Genomic DNA, 22,066 nt, shown 5'->3' with positions numbered 1-22,066 from the left:
TGTGTGGTACAGTTGCCGGGCAAGCATGTGGCCCCTGGAACGACTCTGGTATGTCTGCTATTCTGGCTGTGTTGCGAGTGGAAAATGTGACTGTTTGAGGAAGCCTCACAGTTGCAGTTTCAGGTTGAGGGAACACAGGATCTTCAGGTTAGAGATACCCTATTCTCAGTGAGAAGAAAGGAACTGGATAGGGACACCTAGGAAGAGTGTTTTGTAGGGACATTTCTGGAGCTGAGGTTTGAAATCAGCCTCTTCGAATTATCGAGCTCCTCGCTTCCTGCCTGCCCTGGCTCAGCCAAGGTTTAAGGTACCCCGCTCCAGGAAGGCGCCGCCAGTCCTGAAGTCTTGCCTAGACCGTGCTTTTGGACTTAGAGAACCGTTGTTTCAAAGCTCCCAAGCAGTAACTCCGCGGCGGGATCTCCCCGGGGCGGGGCCAACCTAAGGAAGAAACGCCAATCGGTCCCAGAGCCGACTACGCGCGGGCGGCGGGCGAGCCCCGCTCCTGCAGGCCCGCGGCCAGCCGCTCCGGCTCGCCTAGCGCTTTCGGCTGCAGGCGTCAGTGGGCAGGACTACCGGGTGGGGTAGGTTCCTTGCCCAAGGCAGAGGTTAGCTTGCCTCGGGAGCCCAAGGCCCTTGAGGTTTTCTAATCACACACCCCCAGCTGGCAGGGAGCCGGCAGGAGACCGATTTTCACCCCCTCTGAACGTCTCTCTCCAAGCACAGAGTCCGGAAGGAAACACCCCAGATGCTTACAGTGGGCATGATTTTTCTTCTTTCTACATCCCTGTACGTACCAAATTATTTTCACACTGGCCCTATATTACTTTCGTTTCATTTTCCTAAATAAACTATTGTCCAGAGTAGAAAAGTAGTATGTGCTTACTGCAAATGAGTAAAAAGACAAATTAAAAAAACACTTATCCAACTCGCATCCTCGAAAACAATCACCAGGTGTTTCTTTCCAAATCGTTTTCTCCTTAAATGCATACCTATAGAAAACCCGTTCCTCACCTTCCTGTAACTTGTTCCCCCCTCGCCCTTTCCCCTCACTGGACATTGGAAGTCCTTCACCAGCGGGCTTGCGCTTCTTTACGCCCCACCGCGCGCTACCAGTCTTACCCATGTCCGTTCTCCCACGCCTACCAATGCCTCTTTCCCCCACTTTGTGTGAGTCTCTGCTTAAGGGGCTGGCCAGGAGGTGGAAGCTTGCGGGACTTTTGTAGTCAGGGAACACTGAGTGTGCGTATGTGCGCGCGCACCGCAAGTGCATATAAAGGAATAAAGCAATATATCTAATAAGGGTAGATCCCCAAAAGGACGAATGTAGGAAGGAAAGAAGGAATGAAAGTAAGGAAAGAAGAAAAAAAGTAATTAAAAAGAATGAAAGAACGGAGGATGGAAGGAAAGGAAAGGAGGAAAGCAGACCAGTAAAGAAGGACCGAGGCGCCCTGCTAGCCAGGGGCTGAGGGCAGTGCTCCCGCCATGCCCTCCTCGCGCTCTCCCGGAGGCGGGGGGCCGGGTAGACTTGCCCCCACTTACCGGACCTGAGCAGCACGGCCCGGTAGAGGCCGGTGGCCTCGCTGGGCCCCCGGACCCGCTCGCTCAGCCTCTGCGCCATGCGCCGGTGCACGGGTCTGCGGAGCCGGCACTGCAGGCTGGGAGCGCACCGCGGAGTGCAGTCCCGGGTCGGAGTGCAGTCCCGGGTCGGAGCGCAGTCCCGGGTCGGAGCGCCTCCGTGACGGTGACGCTGCCCGAGAACCAAACCCCGCCGCGGATCAGGTTACAGTGGCTGCCAGAGGGCCAGGCCCAGAGGCGCCCGCGGGGGAGGGACAGGGGGCAGGGACCAGGTAGGTATCCCTGCCCAGGCAGCAGACTGGGCGCGGGTAAGCGTCTGGCATGAGGACTCCTAGCTTCAGGGTTCCAGGGCCAAGGTGAGAACCCGGTGTCCTGATTTCCAGCCTCGGTCTCCTACCTACTCTTCTCTATTTCCCTGGCCGCTGGCCTTGTTGAATGCTACAAGCGGGTGTGGGGTTCTGAAGTGCCACCCCTGGGATCAGGTCCAGCGCCACTAATTAATAGCTGTGTGACCCTACGATTTAGTTATCTATTCTCACAGAGCCTCAGTTTTCTCATCTGTAAAATGGGGATAACCATGGTACTCATCTCTCAGGTATGAGGGTAACCAACACATTATCTGTATCTCTAAGCACAGTGGCTAGCACAGAACACTATATATTGGTATTTTTTTGAAAAGTGTTCCAAGGCATCCTGTGGTGGGTGACACTGAGAAGTGGGGGCTTTGCTGGGGGAAGAAAGTTAGGATGGGAAGCCCGTGGGATTCCACAAGAATGATTTCTCTGGCTTTGTGAAATTCCTTTAACATCCAGAAATGGGAGGACCAACCAAGAGTCTAAAGGTGGAGGGGCAAAGTCAAGCAGATAGTTTGGAAAATATAAGAAAACAACAACTTTGATTATCTACCCTGTGTCTGGTGCTGTGCTAAGTTTCTTCTAAAACAAAAACTAATGTTCATGTGCTTTATGTCCTATTTTGTTTCATCTTCACAATCCTATGAATTAGGGCCTATTAGTTTTCCAATTTACAGAAGAGGAAACAGGCTCAGAGAGGTTAAGCAGTTTATCTGAGGTCACACAGTGTGGAGCTGTCATACAAACTCCGATGGTCTGACCTCAGAAATGGGCCACTCTGTTGCCGCTCCGTTATCTTATTTACTCTTCACGAAAACACTGAAAGGTAAGTATGTTAACATGAATGTAGGAATCCCATCCAAGATACCACCTTAGAGATGATGTAGTTGAGACTCAGGGAGGTGAGGTGGCTTGCTCATGCTCAAAGAGCTAGTTGGAGGAATCAACACCCAGTTCAGTTCTCCACCCACAAAACCAATGCCCCTGAAATCTATAGACTGCTCTCCACACACACTGCCAGCGCCCCCCGGAGCTGTCCAGGGTACTGGATGGCCTCTGTTTAAGGCTGTGTCTGTGGATCAGTCTTGAGCTGGCTGCCGGGGCCTTGGCCACACAGTACCACCTCCCTCTGCCTCTGTGTCCTCTCCAGCCTTGGTGCCACCTAGGCCAGCTGCCAACCAAGTTGTCTCTGGCTCTCCCTTGACCACTGCCCAGGCCCAGCTTCTGCTCTCAGAGGTCCCTGTCATCACACAGAATCCCAAGGACCAAAGTGACACACTTTGATCTTTGGATACCTCAGTCATTGGCCAGACTGATCATGTTTCTTATCAACAACCAGCTACCACGAGTGCCAGGCACCATGCCAGACATTTGGCATTCACTATCTCATATCCATTCTTCAAAGGATGAAATTATATCTAATGTACCATTCATCTCATTTAACCCACTCTTTGATCAAGCATGGTTATGCCCCTTCTAGAGATGAGGAAAATAAGGCTCAAGTGACTTGCCCAAGATCACATAACTAGTTAGTAGTGGAGAAGGAATTTGAACCCAGATGGTGCCAAAGCTTTTACTGCAGGAGGAAAACCAAGCCAGCTATTGAACAAGGTGCGGGTTTAGGAAAATTATGACTGAGGAATGTGCTTTGACAGAGCATTACCAAAAGATTAACTCTGGTTGCATCCCCAAGGAATTCTAGGCGGGTCTGACTTACCTGATCCATTTAGTCTCTGCTTCTCATTTTCATTATGAAATATGGCCCCAGGAGAGTATTCTTTCTGTGAACAGAAAGAAAGTAGGTGGAGGTGAGGACCCTCTGTTCCTTGCCAGGGGGAGGAGTGAAGAGATATTCAGAGTGACCCTGGCCAGGGTCAAAGTCCTCTCCAGAGAAACAAAGTACTATAGTCCTTGGAGTGTGAGTGTGAGTGTGTGTGTGTGTGTGTGTGTGTGTGGGCATCATTTGTGAGGCTCATGCTCTTTTTCTTAAATGACTATTTTTTAGAACAGTTTTAGATTTAGAGAAAAATCGAGAAGATAGAGTTCCTTACACTCTGCATCCAAATTCTGTTATTTCTCTTATTAAAATCCTACATATATGTAGATATACATGTACACAGTATGGCATATCTTTTCTAATTAAACTAATTATTAAACTGTTAACTAATTATTAACTAATAACATCATTATTTTTTTTTGAATTCCCCCCAATTCATGATGGAAATCACTTTATTGAGTCTGACTGGGTGTGAGGATGCCTATTTTTTTTTTTTTTACTTTTATTGGAGTATAGTCGATTTACAATCTTGTGTTAGTTTCAGGTGTACAGCAAAGTGAGTCAGTTATACATATACGTATATCCACTCTTTTTTAGATTCTTTTCCCAATTACAGAATATTGAGTAGAGTTCCCTGTGCTATACAGAAAGTCCTTATTAGTTATCTATTTTTATATATAGTAGTGTATATATGTCAATCCCAATCTCCCAATTTATCCCACCCCTGCTTACCTCCTGGTAACCATAAGTTTGTTTTCTACATCTGTAACTCTTTCTGTTTTGTAGATAAGTTCATTTGTACCCCCTTTTTATAGATTCCACATACAAGTGATATCATATGATATCGCTTATAACATTATTATTAACTAAAGTCCAGACCTTATTCAGATGTCCTTAGTTTTTACCTAATATTCTTTTTCTGTTCTAGGATCTCATCCAAGATACCACATTACATTTAGTTGTCTTATTTCCTTAGGCTCCTCTTGTCTGTGATAGTTTCTCACTTTCTTTGCTTTTGATGAACTTGACAGTTTTGAAGAGTACGGAGAGCCACGTTCTGGTATGTGAGATCTCATCCACACCGTTTCTTCTACCTGGATTGCCTTTTCCCTGCCTTCCTGGCAAACTCCTCATGCTTCAAGAGCAATTTCAGAAGGCTTCAGGGTCAGTGTCATTTCTTAGGCACCTTTTCTTCTCCCTCTACTCTGTCATGACTTGAAAAGCAACTCTAAGCCAATGATTCCCAAATGTTTATTTCGAATTCAGACTTTCACTCTGAGCTTATTTAAACTTTGTCCAACAGGCTACTTGACATCTCCCCTTGAAAGTCTAATAGGCCCAACTCACCAGAGCCCAAATGGAATTCTTGACAACTCCAGCCCCCAGCCTGTTCCCCCTCTGTCCTCCCATCTTAACAAGTGGCCCCATTCCAGCCCTGCGGCTCAGGCAGGAGTCTGGGGTTTGCCCTGCCCTGTCTTCCTGCAACGCCATAGTCCTCAGCTCACCCAGCTGCCTCCTGGGATCTCTTCAACCCACCCACTTCTTCCAATGCCCCCACCCTAGCCCACGTGCCTCCCCACCCCATGCCTGAATGTCTGCAGTAGCTTGCCCTCCTTCAAACCATTCTCCTCACAGATTCCAGAGCAAGCTTTTAAAATGTAACACAGACTCTATCCGGCCCTACTCAAACCACACTTTGTTCCTTCCCTTTGCACTTGGAATCAAACTCACCTGCCTTCCCCCTGACCTTCAAGGCCTCTGCAGCCTGTCCCCTCCCTGCCAGCCTCTCAAATCCCATTTATTTGCTCCTCCACATGTTCAAGGACTTGGGATGCCTCGGTGAAAATAGACAAAGCTCCTTGACCTTGTGGAGCTGATATTCTAGCGAGGGAGATAGACAATGAGCATAATGAATAAGTAGATGGTGTGTTAAAAGGTGATAGGTACGTGGAAAGAAGGAAAGTTAGAGTTGGAGAGGAGTGGGAAGTGGTAAATGGGGGCAGTGCGCGGTAATAAATGACTGCTGGGGGGGCCTCATTGAGGAGGCGAGATGCGAGCACAGACTTGTAGGAAGCCGGGGAGTTAGCCACACAAGTGTCTTGGGGAAGCAGGTCGCAGACAGAGGAAACAGCTAGAGCAAGAGTCCTGAGGCTGGAGTGTGCCAGAAGTTCAGGGAACAGCAAGGTGGCCAGAGTGGCTGGAGTGGAGGGAACGCAGGGGCCATGATAGGAGGGAAGGTCAGCGAGGAAACGGGGCCGCCTCCCTCACACCCCACACTCCAGCCACCGGGAACCACTTGGGCTCCCTGAAAGCCATGCTGTCTCTAACTTCCCCACTTTTTCAGAAGCTGCCCCTCTACCCAGGGGGCACTCCCCAACTCTGCCTGGCTATTCCTTTTTATCCTTTAAGTCTCTGCTGAAATGCCACTTCCTCAAGGAAGTCCCCCTTGATCACATACATGATCCCACAGCACCCCAGATTGCCCTTATATTAATAGGCACCACTCAGTTGTGATTGTTTGAGCCCTGTCTCCTCCACCAGATTGTACTCGCCTTGAGGGGGAGCTGGAACCTGTTCACAGCTGTCTCCCCAAGGCCTGATCCAAAGCTGGGCTTCGATTGGATGCCCAATAATGATTTATTAAAAGAATGAATGAAGTGAATGAGTGAATGAATGAATGCACCCACACTGGGAACCCCGGGCTCTATGAGGAAAGTGGGTGATTCCACAGTGAGTTAATCAGGGCTGGAATGAGGGAGGCCCCCTGCTGCCTGCCCAGGGATTACTCGGGGTGGACAGAAGGGCCTGGGGTCCTGATGTTTCCGCCGGCGTGCTCCAGTTTTGAGCTCTGCCACCAAGGAGGGCATAGAAAAGGGAGGGTGTCTGGGATTTGGCCAAGCCTCTTTCATGGTTTAAACAAAAAGAGTAAGAGGACAAGTAACCTCATCTGTAGAAGAAAATTCTGGGACAAAGAAAAAGGACATGCTCCAGAGGCCTGGAGGGGGATCTGAGCTTCTTCTCACATCTCCCCACACACACCAGGGAAGTGAGGCTGGGTCCCAAGGGCAACGTTAGCATTACAAAGCCAGACTCTCCTAAGGAGCAGCTCCCTGGACTTGGAGTTCAAAGAATTGTCCCTTGCACGCCCGCCAACCCCCCTTGCATGAAAGATTTGTTGGCAGTCAGGCCAACTTGTGTTCAGTAAAACTCAGTGACCCCAGAAGAGTCCTCTCCCTGAAGTGACTGGAGTTCGGGGACCAAGAAAACGCTCCACTTGCCAAGGCAAAGCCGCCTGGATCTTTGCTGACGTATTGCCTTTGGACTGGTGGGGGAGAGGAGGGGGCAAACTGCCAAAATGGCATCTTAGAGAAACATAGAAGGGCCTGAATTCTGACTTTAGGAGAGATGAGGGTAGGACCTCAGAGTATTTGTCCTTGTAGCCTGGAGTGAATCACAGTGAGGTGTGTCTCTGCATGTCTTTATTTAGCCCCCATTAAACTGGAAACACCATGAGAACACGGACTGTGACTTATTCAGGCGTGTATCTTCGATGCTCAGGACATTTCCTGGCACACAGGTGCTTAGTAAAGAAAAACCACCTTAATGACTGTGGCAAATGTTTGCGCACGTCCTAGAGCTGAGCACTGTGTTAAGACTTTACCGATGTGGTCTCACTTAAATCTCATCATGCATAGTCCTTTGAGATTAGGGAAGAGTTGGGGTCCTGTTTGGTGGATCAGGAAGGAAGCTGCAGCCTTGGACAGGTTAAGATACACAGCTGGCAGTGGCAGCACTGCAATTAGACTGGAGGCAGTCTGACTCGGGAGCCTGCGGCCTTAGCCACATTCACAAATCGGGGGGGCGGGGTGTGGGCAAGAGCCTGCAACCCACTTTACAGAAAAGGAAACTGAGGCTCAGAGAGGTTAAGGAACCCTTCTGCGTGGATTCAGCTGGAGCAGCCTCCCCACCAATCTGATTCTTAAAGGTGGAGTATTTTTTCTTTGCGGTACGCGGGCCTCTCACTGTTGTGGCCTCTCCCGTTGCGGAGCACAGCCTCCGGACGCGCAGGCTCAGCGGCCATGGCTCACGGGCCCAGCCGCTCCGCGGCATGTGGGATCCTCCCGGACCGGGGCACGAACCCGTGTCCCCTGCATCGGCAGGTGGACTCTCAAGCACTGCGACACCAGGGAAGCCCCAAAGGTGGAGTATTTTTAACGTGACCCTTGGCTCCTACCCACCCTCCTCCCGTTCCCCATTCCTGAGCCCATAAACACAGGGCTCACAGCACGCCCCACACCCCACGAGCCTCTGCCTCACTGTCTAAAAGCCACCGAGCTGTGTGAGGTGACACCTGCTGCTTCTCGCTTCCATCCCCAGGGACAGAGAGAATCAAAGCCAGCCATCCTTCCTTTAAAGTGCTGGGCACTGTTTGGAGAAGGTGTGAAACCCTGGGACCTGTTCCTTTCCAGGGGTCCATTTACATCACACTGGTGTTGGGTTCCATCAAAGGCAGCCTCCAGGGTCTCTTCACTGTCCATTCATTCCAGCCCCTCAGGCCTCAGAGACCCAGAGCACTGCCCTCCTGGAACCAGGCTGAGGTACTGGGCCAGTACCTTCCTCTCCTCACCTGCACTTGGCAGGTGGGCTGTTTAATTTGCCTTAAAAGCTTGTAAAATAGTTCCCGCAATATATAAATCCATTGCTGCTTTAAACATCTGGAACAACCCAATGCATATAAATTTAAAACATTTCTCCTTTCTATCCCCTCTCAGCCTCAATGTCACCCCTTCCCCAGAGTTATCACTGTTTTTGACGCCGTATGTGTGTTTGGGTCATTTTTCTGCAGCTTGCTTTTTAAGCTCCACAATATGTCTTGTAGATATTTCTATTTTAATATATGTATATCCACTTTCCTCTTTTACCTACCGCAGCATACAGTACAGCATGATGCCGTAATTTTTTTTTAAACAAATCCCCTTTAGTTGAACATTTAGGTTGTTTCCAGTTTGGCCCTATTGCAAATAATTCTGCTCCAAACATCCTTGTGCTTGCCTCTATGTGCATGGATGTGTTTCCCTAGGGCGGACACTGTGACGTAGAAATGCTGGCCCGAAGGGTACATATATTTTAAATTTTAGCAGATGCCACCAAACTACCCCTGTACCGAGCAGGACCCTATGGGGACTTCCTGGAACAGATTCCCTCGCCCCCCATCCTCTGCTTTAGCTCCTCTCTGACGTACCTAGATAATAGTATCTGATGCCCATTCCCTGAGTTGTTTTACAGATGCTAAAACCCCCCACCAAACGGAAGGAATTAACTACTTGATGACCATGAGCTTGTAGCCCCCAGACCTACTGGAGCCTAAGCATTGATAATGTTAACTCCTGTGACACCGCCCTGATAGCTCACCATCAACCAGTCAGAGAACTGCGCATGAGCTAATCACATACCCTGGGACTCCCCTCCCTCACCTTGCTTTTAAAAATGTTTTGGTGAAACCCATCAGAGAGTTCGGGCTTTTTGAGCATTAGCTGTCCTGGACTCCTTATACGGCACCTTACAAGAAACATTGCACTTTCCCTCACCACAGCCTGGGATCAGTAGATTGGCTTTACTGCGAGCTGGTGAGCAGACCCAAGTTTTGGTTCAGTAACAATTGTGGCACCCAATGTAGGGCCGTAGTCCTGAGTGGATGTCTCCCCTGTGGCATATCGTGCCCTGACAGGTGGCTCCCGGGTCCTGTCCAGCAGCTGCCTGAGCACCTGTGTCTCAGGGACAGACCTGAGCACTTGCCGCCAGCCGGGTTGAGACATCTTTGGTAAGTAATGGGGCTCGCATATGGCAACACCAGGGTGTTCTTCCCTATTGCATTGGTTTTGCGTACGGCAGAGCATTTGTTGGGATTTTCCCTTCTGGACTAAGGCTTGGTCATTTTGGCTTCATCTCTGACGGGGCATTGGCTGGGGTTCTCCCCTTCGGACTCAAGCACAGTCATTTGGCTTTGTCTCTGACTGATGGGGCATCGGTTGGGAATCTCCCTTTCTGGGGCTAAAGAACTGTGATCCTGAGAGACTATTCTGCATTGCTTTGGTTGGTTTGCTTGAGTGTTGAGAACACCTGCCATGAATAATTAAGTATGGATAAGCATAACTATTCTATCTCATAGTGCCCCTAGGGTGGATTTTGCAAAACTGGAAGACCTTCAGCTATGCTCCCATAAATGAAAGAAAATGATTTTTTTAAATTGTAACTCTGTTTGGCCTCAGTACTCCCTGAGATCTAGAGAACAGTGGCCCCTAATGGCTCTGCTATTATATGAAAGTGAGCCTTTTGGAATTGCTTTGACTTTTATCTTGGGTGTGTGTGCATGAGTATTTTGGTACCTGAGTCCAAATCCTGTTCTCTCTTCCTGGTTTTGACCTTCATTAAAGGGTCTAGTAACTTGAATGCTGATTCATATTCCTCTGAAAGTGAGGCATGTGCATGTGAGTGAATAAGATGTATTATTGTCGATTACTGTTCTTTGTTTAAACTGAATTGAGTATTTGGAAACGGAGGGAAAAAATCCCTGAAAATGGCCATGATGACGGGTTTTTGCATATGCAGTTAGGGGAAGCTTGTTTTCTATGAGGAACTTGCATTTCTCTCCCTAAGCCTTTAAAATGTAAATGTTCTGCCTGGACTCTCAGGAATTTATCTGATCTGTAGTCCCTGAGACTGAAGGGGAAAAAGAGAGGTATTTTTAATCTGAAGCAGAAAAACTGTGAGATCTCTGGTTCTGTCTTTATGTAAAAATTAACTTGTAAATGAGCTCATTTAATTGACTTAGTAAGCTCTTACAAATTAAATACTTCTAACTATAACAGAAACTGGCCAGAAAAAGTTTCAGTTTCACATGATCTAGGAAATATTCAATATGAAATTGGTATCTGATATTAAAGCTAGTTTAAACTTGTTCATTTAATCAATACAGACATGTCTTACTTTTATTGTTCCTAGGTTTACTAATGGCCAATAAGTTCATGTTATTTTTGTTACAGAGTTTGTCAGAATATTAACTTGCTATGAGTTTCATAAGTTATAAAATAAAGGTAAATGAGTTAAGAGTTTTCAGGTGAACTTTTTCTTTTTAGGAATAATTATGTTGTAGGTATGTCTATCTAAAATACTTTCTCCAGACTTTCGGTAACCTAAGTTTTGCTAAGTTAAGTTAAATAACGAACATTCATTGTTCGTTAATTCATTGAACATCTAGGTCATTTCAAATAGAGGTTATGGAATATGTTCATAAGTCCCGATCAGAAAGTGCTGGTATGACAGTTCAAAATTGCTTGTTTCTTGGTGGCACAGTGGTTAAGAATCCGCCTGCCAATGCAGGGGATGGGTTAGAGCCCTGGTCTGGGAAGATCCCATATGCCACGGAGCAACTAAGCCCGTGCACCACAACTACTGAGCCTGCACTCTAGAGCCCGCGAGCCACAATTACTGAGCCCACACGCCACAACTACTGAAGCCCACGCGCCTAGAGCCCATGCTCCACAACAAGAGAAGCCACCGCAATAAGAAGCCCACGCACCGCAATGAAGAGTAGCCCCCACTGACCACAACTAGAGAAAGTCCACGCGCAGCAATGAAGACCCAATACAGCCAAAAATTAATTAATTAATTAATTTTAGAAAAAAGTACACTGGAAATAACATTTTTAAAAATTGCTTGCTTCTTGGTGTTTGCTAGAGATTAAGATTTTAAATTATAATAAATGTAATGAAAGCTACTAAAATAATAAAGGAAATATTTCAGTATTCCAGGAAGGTAGGATGTATACTTTCAGTTAAAGAAGGTGTGAAAAATGAAAATACATTTTTGTCAAAGGGGAAAAAAAGGTAATTTTATTTTAGAGCTGGTTGTTTTTGGATGTAAAAATAAGGGACAAGCTAATATGGGTACAGAAAGTTATGGAAGGTTTGTAGAAAGGGAGCCCTGAAAAAGGAGTTTTGTGCATGGTCGGACTGGGATTAGATTAAATTTAATTAGGTAAATGGATTTTGTTATTAAAAGTAGGCTCGTGCAGGACTAGATTTGGTTTCTCTCAGTTAAGAGAACAAAGTTTTCTTAGAATGTCACTTTTGGTAACAGATTGTATGAATTTTCTTGCCTTTAAGTGATCTGTACCTGCTTTTGAAATCTTTTGTCACTTCGGTTAAGTGAATAAATATTCACAGTGACCTTTGATCCTATTTGACCAAGTGTTTTGAAACTTTTTGATGTTTTTGACAAACTTCCTATCAAATTCTAATTAAAGTTCTTTTGACCTCAGCTAACTTTGGGATGCTTCAGAGGGCCCCTAAGTCATCTCAGAGAGAAATATTAAACTAACTAGGATTCTTTGGTATGTTAAATTACACAGAAAGCATTGTCAAATGACTGATAAACCTCCTATTATACTTTATAGGTAAATGTTATTAATATAGACATTCTAGAAATCATATAAAGTTTATGAAATTTGGATATGTCCTGGTATAATGTTATCAGTCATAAACCTAGTTACCTTAAAATATTATATGTCACAGCAACTTGTTTATGCTTCTTTTGTGAATAACATTGTCATCAGATCTTTAACCCTGTCTTTTTAAGTATTGTTATTCAGTCAGTTAAGCTGATGCTTTGCAAAAATGCTTCATCTTCAAGAAGATTCATAGAAAGGACTTTCTGATGAGTACACATTTCTGATAACTTACAGATCATACTGCTGAACTTGGGTAAGAAACTTAAAAAGTCTAATGGAAACTCTGATTTCATAAAACCTAGCAAAAAGGATTAGTTACATGGGATTAGGTAAACTCAAGAATGTGGTTATAATTTTTTGGTTTTGTCTGAAATACTACTGGCTTTTAATGTGTTTTCCAAATGTAGGAGACCTTTCCCCTTAAGCTAATTATGACTTGTAGCAACTTGGTCAATTATACCTTTGTAAGTAGAATTGAAACATTTATCTTTTCTCTCTACCTTATTCCTCCAGAAATTGGAAAACTCTTTAGGTTCCCAGAAGCTTTATCAGGTAAATAATGAAGGCTACCTCCTAACGGGTGCAAGAATCTCAAAGTGTTTTCGGGACCTTGGAAAGGGAGGAATTCACCCAAATCTGTAAGATAAAATATGTGACAAGCCCTTGGTGTGGCTTTCCTGGCCTTTTCAAAGTTCAATCTGAAATTCCTTATGAAAAGTTCCAGCACAGCCAATTTAAAAGAGCCTATGTGATCAATTAACCAGACTTATTTTGTAAACAAAGTATTTTTAACTCGGCCATATTGATAAAAATGAGGGTAATTTTAGAAAAAGATTATGTTTCAATGGACATTATATTCTAGTTTTATTAATTGAGGTCAGTATTTACTGCCTAAGACTCACTTCCCAGATGACTCTTTGTTGCTTTATTATTGTAAAGTTTGCTTGAGTTACTAAGAGGCTACTCTAAGTTTGTTCCTGAAGCTCATCACAGCAGTCTATCTTTGGATGAGTATTGGATGCCCCATGACTTGCAGCTAGGGGACTGTGCATGCTGGAAGGGGAATCATAAAGGACTCTCTCCAACCTAGATAACAGGACCCTTGTCAGGTATTTTTAACTAGCCCATGTGCAGTGAAGCTAAATGGAATTGACTCTTGGACTCATATTTTCCCACTTGAGAAGAGCCTCTGCATTGCACTGGTCTGCCAAGGGGACTGTTGACCCCAACAGACATCCACACCAGGATGAGAAGAAGACAGCAGTGGTGAGCAGCTGACCCAGGAGTCTGGACCAGGCCTGTAAGACCTATCATACCAATCTAATTGAACTGTTTACCAAATGTTTGTCTCCCTATCAACACTGAAAGTTACTGTTTTACTTTTAACCACACTGTTGTCCTCAGTGTTTATCAGGGGAAGTAGTGTTGTCACAGAGTATAACTACTCATGATGTGTAACACGGCTTGCTTTAAGTCTATTGCTGAAAGCACATGCACAATGCTTGTGTGACAATTGGGTATGATTGATAAAATGTATAGCCTATGTAATATTCCCCTGTTAACATACCTCTGAGCTATTTACTATGTCTGATTAGTTTCCCCCCCGCAACGTGGATAACTGGGCAAATATATGTAAACAAAAAGTAGGCCTAGCAAGGCCTATCACTGAGGGACGTGATGGACCCAGGGCAGGCGTGGGCCACCATGGCATCAGGGGCCAAATACTTTGGTCTGTCGAGAGATTTGCAGTCCAATGGCCAACAAACACATGAAAAGACGCTCAACATCGCTAATTATTAGAGAAATGCAAATAAAAACTACAATGAGGTACCACCTCACACCGATCAGAATGGGGTTCATCAAAAAATTTACAAACAATAAATGCTGGAGAGGGTGTGGAGAAAAGGAACCCTCTTGCATTGTTGGTGGGAATGTAAATTGATACAGCCACTATGAAGAACAGTATGGAGGTTCCTTAAAAAACTAAAAATAGAACTAACATATGATCCAGCAATCCCACTCCTGAACATATACCCAGAGAAAAACAATTCAAAAAGACACATGCACCCCAGTGTTCATTGGAGCACTACTTACAATAGCCAGGACATGGAAGCAACTAAATGTCCATCAACAGAGGAATGGATAAAGAAGATGTGGTACGTATATACAATGGAATATTACTCAGCCATGAAAAGGAATGAAATTGGGTCATTTGTAGATACATGGATGGACCTAGAGACTGTCATACAGAGCAAAGTAAGTCAGAAAGAGAAGAGTGTCATACAGAATGAAGTCAGAAAGAGAAAAACAAATATATATTAACACATATATGTGGAATCTAGAAAAATGGTATAGATGATCTTATTTGCAAAGCAGAAATAGAGACATAGATGTAGAGAACAAACGTATGGATACCAAGGGGGAAGGGGTGGTGGTGGGATGAATTGGGAGATTGGGATTGACATATATACACTATCGATGCTATGTATAAAATAGATAACTAATGAGAACCTACTGTATAACTCAGGGAACTCTACTCAATGCTCTGTGGTGACCTAAATGGGAAGGAAATCCAAAAAAGAGGGGATATATGTATACATAGAGCTGATTCACTTTGTTGTACAGTAGAAACTAACACAACGTTGTAAAGCAACTATACTCCAATAAAAATTACTTTTAAAAAATAAATAAAACTTGCTTCAAATTAAAAAAAGAAAAAAAAAGATCTGCAATCAAAAGGGGAAATGAGGGGAAAATCTTCATATATTGAGGTATGGGGATGTCCTTCTGGCTTATACGTGGTTTAACTTAAACTTTACTGACCGGAGTAGCCTATTTTGTGGCTTATTAAACACACTTTGTACATCTGGTTTGGCCACTGAGGAGGAGAATGCATTTAAAAGTCAAAGTAGAATAACTTTTGTTCCGACATCCAAGATAAAGCTAGGTGGCCATTGTGGATGTGATTTCAGACATGTTTGTGTATTGCTGAGAACTTGAATTTTCTGAACTGTATGGGATCTAAGGACACCATCAGTCATTCTCAAAACAATATTTGCTAGCTGCTGCCAACTGCAACCTTATTGTCTGAAGGTCTCCTCTTATAACCATGAAACTTTTCGCTTAACTTTGAGCATAGTAGTGACAAGAGAGCTCAAGCTATAGATTCCCAGCAGAAGGCACTAGATTCTTTAGGTATATATTAATACCCCTGGAAAAACTGAAACCCAAGTAAACAGAATTCAAAAGGCTGCTTGGTTACAAGATATTTGTAGAGAGGACGCACTCCATAACTTATTGTCCTGGTTGCCATATGGAACACGAAGACTCCTTTGGGAAATACTACGAGGGTGCATTTTGATCATTACCCTAATTGTGATATGTCTACTAATTTTCAAATGTCTGGGTGCTATGACAAAGCCATCAAAAACAGAGATAATGTTTTCAAAATAAAATATTGATGCTAAGCTTGGGACTCTAGAATTCGTTGAAATGGAAGTCACTGACTTTCCCTTCTCTAATCCTGAAAAATTGACTTCACCCCTGTTCAGCAGGAAGTAGACATAGCAGTCATCGCCCCATTCCCCTCCTCAGGATTGAGGAGTATCAAAGAAAAGGGGGGAATTGTAACCAAGCAGGACCCTGTGGGGCCTTCCTAAGACAGACTCCCCACCCGCCCATATCCTCAGCTTTAGCTCCTCTCTGAAGTTCCTAGATGATAGTCTCTGATGCACATTTCCTGAGTTGTTTACAGATGCTAAAACCCCCCACCAAATCGAAGAAATTAACTACCTAATGACAATGAGCACATAGCCCCCAGACCTACAGAGCCGAAGGATTGGTAATGTTGACTCCTGTGACACCTCCCTCTTACCTCATCATCAAGCAGTCAGAGAACTGGGCACACGCTGATCACATACCCTGGGACCGCCCCCCTCCCCACCCCACTTTGCCTTTAAAGATCCTTCAGTGAAACCCATCAGAGGGTTTGGGCTTTCTGAGTGTTAGCTGTTCCAGATTCCTTGTATGGTACCTTACAATAAACACTACACTTTCCTTCACCACAACCCAGCGTCAGTAGATTGGCTTTACTGCGCGAGCTGGCAAGTGGACCCAAATTTTGGTTTGGTACCACCTCCAGAATGTCTGTACCATTTCAAATGCCCATCATCAGTGTCTGAGATTACTGGATGGTCTCACCCACACGAACTCTAGGTGTTATGAATCTACGTTTGTGTACTAAAAACTAACCTATGGTATTAGAAGGTAGGATTGTGGTTACCTTTATGGGGGGTGACAGTGGTTGGGAGGGGAACGAGGGGGCTTTTGGGATGCTGTTGACATTCTGTTTCTTGATCTGAGTAGCGGTTACACAGGTATTTTCAGTTTCTCCAAGTTCATTGAGTGGTATACTTATGATAGTGCAGTTTCTCTATGTATTTTTCAATAAAAAGTTCAAACTATTTCCTCCCTTCCCTAATCTGATAGCTGACAAAACAGCATCGCATGATCATTTTATTTTGAGGGTTGAACCTTCCTTTGTTGGTACATTGGCCTCTGGATTCCTTCTTCTGGAATATTTTATTTCCAGGTCTCATGAGAATGCTTTACCTGACAGAAGAAACCCCTTTTCAGAAAGGGGAGAAGGGCCTTGCCTTTCCCTGGGCACTGACTATATGTGCTAACGCTCACAACAGCCTTTCAGGGTAGGTGCCATCCACCCTGTTTTATAGGCAAGGAGGCAGGGGCTCAGAGCAGCAAGGTGATCTGCCCAAGGTCATGCAACTGTCTGACTGCAGAGTTCTACCTTCCTCAATACCCTTTAAGCTGCTCATGTGACAGGGCTTGGGCTAACCGTGCAACAGGCATGAGCTCAATCCCTGCAACAGCCCAGTGAGGTAGCTATATTGCCATCCTATTTTACAGATGAGAACACTGAGGCTCAGAAAGGTTAGATAACTTGCTCAGCTCACCCCGTTAGTAAGTGGAGGAGCAGGGCTGAGCCCAGGTCTACCTGACTCTAAACCTGTGATAAGACAGTGCTATCCAGTACAGTCTTACACAGTGATGGAAATGTTCCATATCTGTGCTGATAGTATGGTAGCCACTAGTCGCACGTGGCTGTTTACCACGTGAAATGTGACTAGTGCCATCGTGGAAATGAAGTTTTAGTCTTATTTTCATTAATTTAGGTAACCTACATTAGACAGTCCAACTCTAAGGAGTGAGGTGGGGGAAGGAGAAGAGCTGCAGAGCACAGGCATAGATAACAGAGCAGCTGCCCCTATGGGAAACCATCCAGCCCACCAGGAGGGACCCACTTGCAGAGGTCCTGACAAAGCCCACACACAATGAGGTCTCAGGACACAAGAACCACACCCTGAGGAAAGAGCCAGGGCTTTGTAATCAGATGTAGCCTTAACAAGCCTCTTAACCTAGGACTCAGTTTCCTCATGTATAAAATGGGTATGAAAATAGGGCTGGTTTTAAGAGTGAATGAGAGAATACACAGTACCTGGCACATAACTGGCATTCGATAAGCTATTTAACAGTCGTACTATCATCACAACTATTATTATTGATCATAGGCTCACTTTTAAACTTTTAAGTTTTTTCATTATATAAAGGTAGAGCATATGCATGCTAATAATTTAAACAATGCAGATGGGTATAAAGTGTGACCTAAAAATCTCCAAATATTTTAATACCAAATCTCCCTCCTAAATGGAAAGTGTTCTAAGTAGTTTCCTACCCGCCCACCCAAGAATCGTCTCCACTTCCATAAACATCTACAACTCTGATCTCTCCTTTTGAAAAATGCAAACATGAAACACACTCTTCTGTAACTTGCTTTTCTCACTTTACCACGTCTTGAGGGCATCTTTCCACACAAGCACATTCAGTTTCACTGCATTATTTTACTGTTTGCACGATGTTTCCTGGTAAATGTCATTTGTAACTCTTTTTGCAGGTCCTTACTGGTGCACATTTAGGATGTTACCACTTATTTTGCTGTTGTGAGCATTTTACACATGTGAGCATTTTTACCAGTAGAATCCCTAGGTTAACAGTTGGGGTATTTTCAATGGTGATAGACCTTGGCATATGTGCAATCTCATTTTAAACCTCCCAGGAGCACTGGACTCTAAAGGAATGTTCTGAAAAGACTCCTCAAGTCATGCTAATAATCACCCCTGGAATGCATTTGCTGGGTGGGTTTGGAATTTGAGAAAAGATTTTTTCTTTAAGCAGATCTGGTTTCTAAAATCTCCTTGGCACAGGGATGTGGACAGGGCCAAGAGAGGGGACTTTGTGAGGGGGCACCTGGAGGTCAAGGAACTGGACCCCACTAATCCCAGCTCTGGCTGGCTGGGGGATCTGAGGATGAGGACTCAACTTCCCTGGGAGGCCAATCCTGTAGCAAGCAGGGCTTTGCTGCTTACGAAATCACACTCCAGGGGAGCCACTGAGCCTGTGGCTTGGGGTGGGGAAGGGGAGAGAGAGGAGACACCCGCAAGGGCCTCGCCAAGGACTGGACAATGGCACATGTCAGCCAGTGAAATCCAAATGGCCCACAGACGTAAGAAAAGATACTTGGCCTCTCCAGAAACCCAAGAAATGCACACTCAAGCAACAATGGAGTATTGTTTTTCACCTATCAGATTGGCAAAAATTAAAACAAAATGATACCTAGTGTTGGAGATTGCTAGATACCTAACGTGGGGAAATGGCCGCGCTGGTACACTCCTGCAGGGAGTTATAGTACAGTCCTCCTGCGGGGAAACACGTGCTTCCCAACAGCTATACCATTCCATTCCTAGGAATTGTTTTTAGTAACTGAACACATGCGCAAAGAAACACGGTCAAGGATTTGCATTTACCAGCACTGTTCGTACCAGTAAAAAAAAAATTGGCAACGAGGTAAATGTCTAGATAGGGGACTGGTTAAATAAGCTGTGTTATCCCCATAAAATGTAACAATCTGTGGCTAAAATTGATGCTGTAGATCTGTGTTTACTAACATGGAAGAGACCCACTTCCTATATGTGAAAATCAAGTGGAAAAAAAACAGGTTGTAGAATAGTATTTGTGATTACCATTTTTTGATAACAAAATTGGTTAAGTGTATATTATTACATATGCACTGTTAGGTTATAGGTTTAGTGTTATATATGTACACACATATCAGTATGATATGTTTGCATGTTTAGATATTTGTATATGTGTGTATCTATATATGTATATTATGTGAATTTATGTGGAAAATGTTTGGAAGGATATGAATGAATATGTCCTCAGTGATTAAACTCAACTGGTAGGGAATTTTATTTACTCATTAATTTGTTTTTGTAATTCTCTGCTTCCTTGAGGGTTTTGTTTGTTTGTTTTTGCAATCAACTTGTGTTGTTTTTATAATAGAACAAATAAATTGTTAATATTAGTTTAGGAAACAAAGAAAGCTAATAACTGCTCTAAGTGTATTAGCCAATCTGAATGCAATTATCCCACCTACCAAGATGGTCCCCAGCTCTTGTCCACATTAGAAACCCCCTCTGATCCCAGGACTGTCTTTAATTACTATAATAAACACAAGAGGAAGAGAATGATGATGTCCATTTATTGAGCACATACTGCGTGCCAGACACTGGCTGGTACTTCACACACATTCTCTCACTGGATCCTCACAGTGGCCTAAGACATAGGTACTCTCATGTCTTTGGATTTCCCAGGAGAGCCTGAAATGGGGACTTTGTGTAAGTGATTTGTTGAGGGAGAGTTCTCATGGGAAGTCTGCAAAAGAGTAAGGGCAGGAGAAGTTAAGCAAAGTTGTTGGTTCAGCTCAAGTCTAGTCTCAGCCTGACCCCATGGAGAGTTCTGGACTGGACATGATACCACAGCATCGTCCCACTTTGAGACAAGGACACTGGGCTTTTATCCCCCCATATCAGTTTGTCATTGGCTGAGGCCAATGGGCAAGGATAACCAGGGAGATGGGGTCAACCTCCCAAGTATCTCCGGGTGAGGTACCTCCCATCAGCCAGGGGCAATTGTTTTGAGAAGAGAGCAGCTGTCAGCAGCCAATGCTCGCAGCAGCTGGGGGATGGGTATGCTGGGCCAGTAAAGGGGATGTGGGTGATCACTAACCTCCTACATATTATTATCATCATCCCCATTTTACAGATGGGGAAACTGTGGCTCAGAGAGGTTAAGTAACTTGCCCAAGGTTACCCAGCTAATAAGAGATGGAAGCAGGTTTTGAACTCAGATCTGAAGTCCTAGCTCTGAGCCTTAAAACTAGACTGCTGCTAATTTCATAGAGGGAAAGGGGACTGAGGCTGTGGGTGGGTACTCTCCCTATATCCCCTGCCCCACCAAGTGCCCCCACCATCTGTTCCCTGTGCTTCACATTAGCATCTTGGCCGATAAGCAGTTCTAACCTGGGCTTTTGAAGAAGGGAGCCACAAAAAGCCTTTGTGTTCCTGCTGAGGTCCCTGAAGCTTGTGTATCAGTAGAGCTGGTTGCTAGGAGACGTTTCTCAAGAAATGTCTTTGGAAAATGAGCCCAGGCTCTGCCCACAGCCCCAAGTTATTGCACCTGGGAGAGATATCCCAGCACGTGTTTCCCCCAAGGTATTAGGAATAGATCCAATTCCTTCTCTACCTGGTTCTTCCTGGCCCTAGCTCAGGGTGTGTCCTGGCTGAAAACAGTTCCTGTGCCAGACAAACTCAGAATCCTGGAGAGAAAGGGCCCTTTGAGATGACCTGCCTGCCCTGCCCATTATATGACTGGGGAAACTGAGGCACAGGGCATTGAGGGACTCACACACTGAGTTAGTGGCGGGGTCACAACTCATCTCTCTCATTACTGCACGAGGCAGCCCTCCCACCCCAAGCCCTGTATGGTGACACAGAAGGAACTCAGTATATGAAGACTTGGTACATTTCCCTTTATTAACGCTTGGGTTTCAAAGCTTTCTGGGGGCCAAATGATTCCTTTGCTCAAGTGGAGAAGAGCAGCTGCATTTACTGGGCATCTGCTGTGCGCCAGACCCTGGAATAGGTGCTTCAGGGTCTTCACCTGCTAAATCTGACTTCTGGAGTGCCTCAGGAGCCGTGTCTACTGCTTGCTTTTTCTTTTGTGCGTCTAGACAACTTTGCTTACTGGGCGTTGTGCACATGCATGTGTGATGTGTCGTAGGGACTCTGGGTTCTGTTTTCTTCTTCTGAAGAGTGTTACATTTGGTTTTAGCAGGCAGCTCGATCACTGCTTGAACACTTTGAAGTCCCGTGGGTGTGGTTTTACACTGTTAGGGAGGGGCAAAGCCCGAGCTATTTCCCAAGCCTCCCTAACTTGAAAGGACTTGCCTCCCAACTCCCTCCTCTGAGGATCTTGAAAGGTTTGGCTTTAGGCTCTGTTCGGGCTGGTTTAGAGCAGCTTTTATACTAGAGTACGATCCTCACTTCTAGGGCTTGGCCTTTCTCATGTCTCAGCTTGATGCCTGGGATTAAGGTCTCTCCAATGGCCCCCAGCACTGCTTGACCTGTAGTATCTCAGTGTGGTCTCAACCCCCTACCAGCTGCCCTCTGGTAAACCCTGGATAGTCCCACTCTGTGCATGCATAGCCCAGCCTTTGGGCAAGGACTTGTGGGTCCTGGGAGACCCTTAAAGACTTCTGAGGTACCCTGGCTATGCAGCTCCCTCCTCTCCAGTGTCTTGTCCTGCACATTCCTCCTTTTGTTGCCCCAGTGGTCCCAAACTCTGCTCAATGCCTCCCGCACTCAGAGGGACTGCTGTGCTCTGTGTGGGTTCCCTTGCACTGTGCCGTGCTTGGGAAGCTGTCCCAGAATGGAA

The 22,066-nt window shown here is 45.2% G+C and overlaps 1 protein-coding gene across 3 annotated transcripts in view; it reads right to left on the bottom strand.

Annotated features, from left to right (window-relative positions):
• FAM107A (family with sequence similarity 107 member A) overlaps positions 1-22,066 on the bottom strand; it is a 79,717-nt gene that overhangs the window by 34,607 nt on the left and 23,044 nt on the right. For 2 of the 3 annotated variants that reach the window (XR_007479448.1, XM_033424710.2), the window contains exon 2: positions 3,646-3,709. Coding sequence is in view for 2 of the 3 variants with exons in the window: in XM_033424710.2 (XP_033280601.1) it covers positions 3,646-3,709 (64 nt within the window). In the remaining variant the exon portion in view is untranslated. Of the gene's footprint in view, positions 1-1,539; positions 1,773-3,645; positions 3,710-22,066 lie in introns of those variants that run through there. The other variant, XM_004267968.3, reaches the window with a different exon arrangement.

The sequence above is a fragment of the Orcinus orca genome, chromosome 10, assembly GCF_937001465.1.
Source record: "Orcinus orca chromosome 10, mOrcOrc1.1, whole genome shotgun sequence".
Lineage (NCBI taxonomy): Eukaryota > Metazoa > Chordata > Mammalia > Artiodactyla > Delphinidae > Orcinus > Orcinus orca.
Note: the sequence above shows the minus strand (reverse complement) of the source record. Positions and strands in the feature narration are given on the sequence as shown.